This window comes from Saccoglossus kowalevskii, chromosome 17 (assembly GCF_978046115.1).
Source record: "Saccoglossus kowalevskii chromosome 17, keSacKowa6.1, whole genome shotgun sequence".
NCBI lineage: Eukaryota > Metazoa > Hemichordata > Enteropneusta > Harrimaniidae > Saccoglossus > Saccoglossus kowalevskii.
Window position 1 is genome coordinate 26,492,222 of NC_140657.1, and position 5,347 is coordinate 26,497,568.

The following is a 5,347-nucleotide window of genomic DNA, read 5'->3' on the forward strand; positions in this document are numbered from 1 at the left end:
AAATTTTTTCACCTATTAGAACATAATGATAGAGCTTTTATAATACTAAAACAAAGATTGTAGTGTTTGAAGATGTAGATTCTCAGGAAGCAACAGTACTGTTGACTTCTCTCTCCACTACACACCAACTATTTAAGTTGATTTGCATACAAAGCAGCGCTTGCAACAAGATAGCTATTCATAGAGGGCGTTTTTTCTTTTCATATAATACAGTAGTCACACAAAATATAATAAGGCAGTTCATATTTGTCTCAGTAAATCATAAATTTTTGACAGACACCTGGACAAAGGCCAGCTAAGATTTTCTGCTATATTGCATGTTTTATGAATCTATTCACGTTTAAATGCGGCACTTATTTTTCTGAGATGAGACATTTGTTTTTATACTAAAATATCTTTGAAAATTACTTTGAATAAAGCTGGAAATTATGTCCCTTAAAATAATTAAACAAATTAGGCACCAATGTTTTTGTAAGATATTTACAAGAACATTCAGTAGATTGATTCCCCACTGTTGTTTCAACCCCGAAACTTGTTTGTATTCAAAATTAATTATGACAGTGCATATTCATATTGAAACAAACTATGATAAAGAGAATAATATTATATAACAAAGGGCAAGGTCACCAGAGTTCAGCTATGTATTGTATTTGGGACAACCACACCGTAGATTGGCTTCAATCACTTGTTAAATTGACACGACCAAGTATCTATACTGTGTTTTCGAATATTTTCTCTCAATGTCATTTTGTAGTATGAAGTTTTAGGAGATGTTTTCGTATTCAGGTAGACGTTTCTTCAGTTTGTGATTGATAACGATGGTAACAATTTCGTATATTTTTTGTGTACATATCACTGTGTAATGACCATAGTAAAATCCTACGAAATATAGTATAGGCTTCGTTTTTTAAATTTTTATATATTACTTATTGTTTTTTTTTCGATACTCAACACCACGCTGTCCCGTGTGATGATACCTGTCCGGGGTGTTGTTACCTGTACTAATACAACAATCCACATACAACTAATTGAGTAATAAGGTAGCAGCTTCACCTTTTTCTTACAAAGTTGTGAAATAATCAAAATACAGTTGTGCTGAAAGTGGCTACACATGCTATCATTTTAGAACATAAAAAAGTCAACTGCAAAATTCATGACAGAAGCGGTGATTTTTCCTGTTGTCACTGGCAATGTTTGAAACGGTGAACTGGACGATAAAACCTTGCACTATCAGCACCACTATATTTGATAACACACCATGTGCCATCTCGCTTAATTCAACGATAGCCTCATATTCCTCATTTCGTCATTTATTCAATGCAATCAGATACACAAATTGTTATTTTGTAATTATTGATACATACAAATTACATCGATAACAACAGTAGAGTTATCACTCAATGATGACCAAGGACATCAGTTGGTAATAGTCATTATTATATCATGTGCGTTCATATATTCAGTTCAACTTTTAACACGGCTGTATCAATACATACAAGCAATGAATGCAAGACAAATCAGTGAACAGAACAACACAACTCCATGGATAGCTGCTACTGGAGCGCCACTGTATATATTACTTGTAAAGTCGATGAGACCTGGAGATACTATTGGTGTCACTGTGTGCTTGTCCAGCTTAGCTGTATAATATAAAGCAAATACAATTAAACATGCAATAATCATTGAAAACAAAATTTTGAATACACGTAAATAATTTGCGTGGTTGATTCTAAATAATAGTGCAACGGCGTGGGATTGGAAAGTGCGAATGTGAGGTCGCTATCATAACAATAAACTACACGTTGCATTCAACCACAAATCACTTACTAAACTTTTTCAGTATGACCAGTGTATCCACCTAGCTAGTGGATCTGAAAGTCGATGTTATGAATTCAGACAACAGAGACACAGATGCTTTGAAAGGCCCATTTTCTGCGCAATAGGGCTTAACTTATTTAGTGGCGAAACATAACCCTTGACCTCGCAGTGTACTTTATTAATCTTATTTATTGAGACATTTGTAAAATTGTTTTCTGCCGAGAATATGTCAGAAAAACAGACAAATCAAAATCAATGTTCTCATTAAAAGTTCTACTTACGTGGATCGCTATCCAATCTTGGTCCTCTTGCGACTTGTAGATAATACGAGTTTCCAGCTAAATCGGCGAAAGGGTCTGTGCCTGGATTGCTATGAAGTCTACTGAACGTGCACTCTAGAGTATTATCAGCAAACGTAGATACTAAATTGCCGGCACCTGCCTTTTTGGAGAGATAAACTTACTTAATGAAGTATATTAGCATATTTTGGTACATTATTTTGGCTAGCAAATCGCATGAATGAAGAATTTTTGAATAATCAGTATATGCTTCCCATCCCAGCTTTTCTTGAAATATTTGGGCAAGTTTCGTACAACAAGCAGTGTGCCGCCCTTTATTTACTGCATAGTCAATATCATCATCATTTATCAAACCCCCTCGCGGGGTATACTAATATATAATAAAGCCGTGTTTTAAAACACAGGAACAAATGACTCGCGATATTTGATAGATATGCTTACTGTAGATAATTGCTCGTTGTAGTAAAAGGGGTTGTAGGAATGGTCCAGGACAATACTTGAATCACTGAGACCCATGCATGCCCATACATCGGTTCCAGGCTGCAAATAATCAAAACTAGGTATATAGAAGAACATTATACATCGTAACATTCAATACAGCGAAGGTAAGACATGCGAAGCCTAAGCTGAGTTTAACATATGCAAATATATTCATGTCCACTTACCATTGATGCATCAATTGAGAATCCAATAGCAAGGTAATGTTCTAAATCTGCCAGTTTTCCGAAAAGTCCAAATTCAGTACTATTCGATGATTCTTCAGACTGCCATGTAATCAAGAAATCACAGTCTGGTACCACGCATCCTGTAGGGTTTTCCCAGCAGTTTTTCGTTACACCGCATCCATCTTGGTCAACAAGTGCCTGGAATAATCTCCGCACAGTAAATATCTTTACTGATTCCTGACAATACTTTATTTATTTATTTATTTATTTATTTATTTATTTATTTATTTATTTATTTATTTATTTATTTATTTATTTATTTATTTATTTATTTATTTATGTGTGTCTGTCTATTCGTCCCTCCGTCTAACTATGCAAAATGTTTGATATAAGTCTTGTTGGACCTCATAATTTGAAAACTTATAGTATTGATTTTCAAAAAGTCAGCAAATCTATAAGAGATGCTTAAGATCTTTAGTAACATCATATTCGTTATGATATAAGTGTTTGTTTAATGTTTATTCAGTTCTTCCTTCTTTTCTTTCTTTTTTAATCTTCAATTTGGAGATCGAATCTACCTACTGTAAAACATGTCTTTTTCGCGAGGATGTATTTTCAGCAAATTTAGCGAGAGAACTGATTCGCTAATTCAAGAAGTCGCTAATGACTTTATTATAAATTCAAAATGGCCGCCAAAAAACGTATATTTTCTCCACACACACTTTGTAAACATAAAAGAAAACGTACCGACATGATAGATACACTTTATTGAAATGTAAATTAACATACAAAAATAAACGTATTCATTGTGGTCATTATTTCAATGAAAATAAATAATTAAAGTGATACTTACGGAAATTATTAGTACTTAGTAGTTTTTGAGTCCCAATATAAAAGGTCATATTCTGAATGAAACGCAGCAACAATACAAGCTTTTTCAAATCCCTGTTGAATCAGTTTTTTTTATGATTGCGAACAGAATCAAATTACACTTTTTCATTGTTTTTAAGGAGGTGATAACTGCGCATTTGTTTTGGCGCGCGACAGACAAGTATTGTGAGAACAGGAAATCAACCATATGACAAGAAATATTCGCTAAATCATTTCAATAGCATGTCCCTTTTTCAATATGTTTTACAGTATCTAAACTATTAGATGAGTGTTCGTTGCTGTGATATCTGATACTAATATTTGTTGCTCACCTGACAAGTGGAGAGGCACAGGACAGACATTATTAGTGTGGGTAGGTGGCAAAGTGTATACATCTGTAACAAAAGACATAATGATGTAACAGTTGCGACATTGGGTGTCTCAAACAAGGCATCGATACCCGAAATGATGTAACCAGTGTGACTGTAGTAACATAATGCATGATAATAATATCATAACAACATGTGGTAATTCATTTTGTGATTTGGTTTACAAAATGGTCTGTGAATTAAAGGATTACAATTTGCTTGAAGTCGAGAGTTGTAAATCTATAACGTAATCATCATCACTGTCATAGCGAACCTTGGTTACATAGGAGCAAGGAACTCTGTCATAAGAGTTGTGTGTGGGGATAAAAAATAAAAGTCGTGTATAAAATATTATTCATGAAAATATATTCCCTGTAATTATATGAATCAATTTAATCTAAGAAAATGTGTATGTATCAGTCACATTTTTAAAATTTATTATAACTATTTCTAAAATGCATTATAAACAGATATATTATATAGAGATATTGTCTCATATTACATTGATTCATATAATGAAAAATATGTGTACACAATATCATTGACAGTAATTCATTAATTCGAAGTTAACAAGGGATCAATACATTGATTTGACTCACTGTTATAGTGTATGAATTCACACATACCAACATAAAAATAAAATTTAGTTACAATCGACAATAATATGCACACCACATCATGTTTGTCTAAGCATGAAAGTGATTAAATATGCATGAGCTTGAATGACCATTATAAGCGAAATTAATCCACGTGTTTAACTTTAACTGTTTACTATTAGAGACTGCTTCTAGACAGTCTAATTGTGTATTGGTCACTGCTCATTCCTTATACTTTTTAACTATAGTTACATAGTTGTCTAACTTTGACAAGAGCGGGAATCATTCGACATTACAAGATTTTTTTCATTCATCGCCCGACCCTCGATGCTAGGCATGGGGGGGGGGTGCCGAGTAGAACATGCATTCACATTAGTTAGCTCCAATTTCTCGCACAGAGGGTACCAGGTGATGCGAAAATAGTAGTCTAATAGCCAGTGTCTGGAAACTTGAAGGTAGTGCATGTAATAGCCAGTGACTAATAAACAAATGCCCCACACTGCAATACTACCGATAGTGGTGAGAACTGAATTTTAATATTTTCCGAGTTACTAGTACGAATCTGTAGTCGCGTGGCTGAGAATGGTTCAAGGACAAAGATGACAACCTGGCTGGCATCCTGTAAACCTACGTCAGATTAAAACATGCTCAGAAGGCCAAAGTAGCCAAAGAATCAATGTTGGTGTGAGTTTGTAGCCTTCTGCCTAGCTACAACCGGTCTCAGTATAGGC

General features: G+C 34.1%; 1 protein-coding gene across 1 annotated transcript; it reads right to left on the reverse strand.

The window, feature by feature from the left end:
- Positions 1-1,294: 1,294 nt before the first annotated feature.
- On the reverse strand, positions 1,295-3,535 carry LOC144342060 (DOMON domain-containing protein FRRS1L-like). Its single transcript, XM_085491958.1, has 5 exons — positions 3,530-3,535; positions 2,783-2,980; positions 2,559-2,657; positions 2,100-2,259; positions 1,295-1,640 (listed from the first exon to the last, which is right to left on the reverse strand). The coding sequence occupies exons 1-5, from the start codon at positions 3,533-3,535 to the stop codon at positions 1,486-1,488; spliced, it is 618 nt and encodes a 205-aa protein (XP_085348084.1). The 3' UTR covers positions 1,295-1,485.
- Between the last annotated feature and the right edge of the window lie 1,812 nt (positions 3,536-5,347).

Coding starts and splice junctions, on each gene's coding strand:
- LOC144342060 (XM_085491958.1), bottom strand. Junction 2,260..2,558: donor ACAACGAGCAATTATCTACA/GTAAGCATATCT, acceptor CTCTCCAAAAAG/GCAGGTGCCGGCAATTTAGT. Junction 1,641..2,099: donor AAGATTGGATAGCGATCCAC/GTAAGTAGAACT, acceptor TATATTATACAG/CTAAGCTGGACAAGCACACA.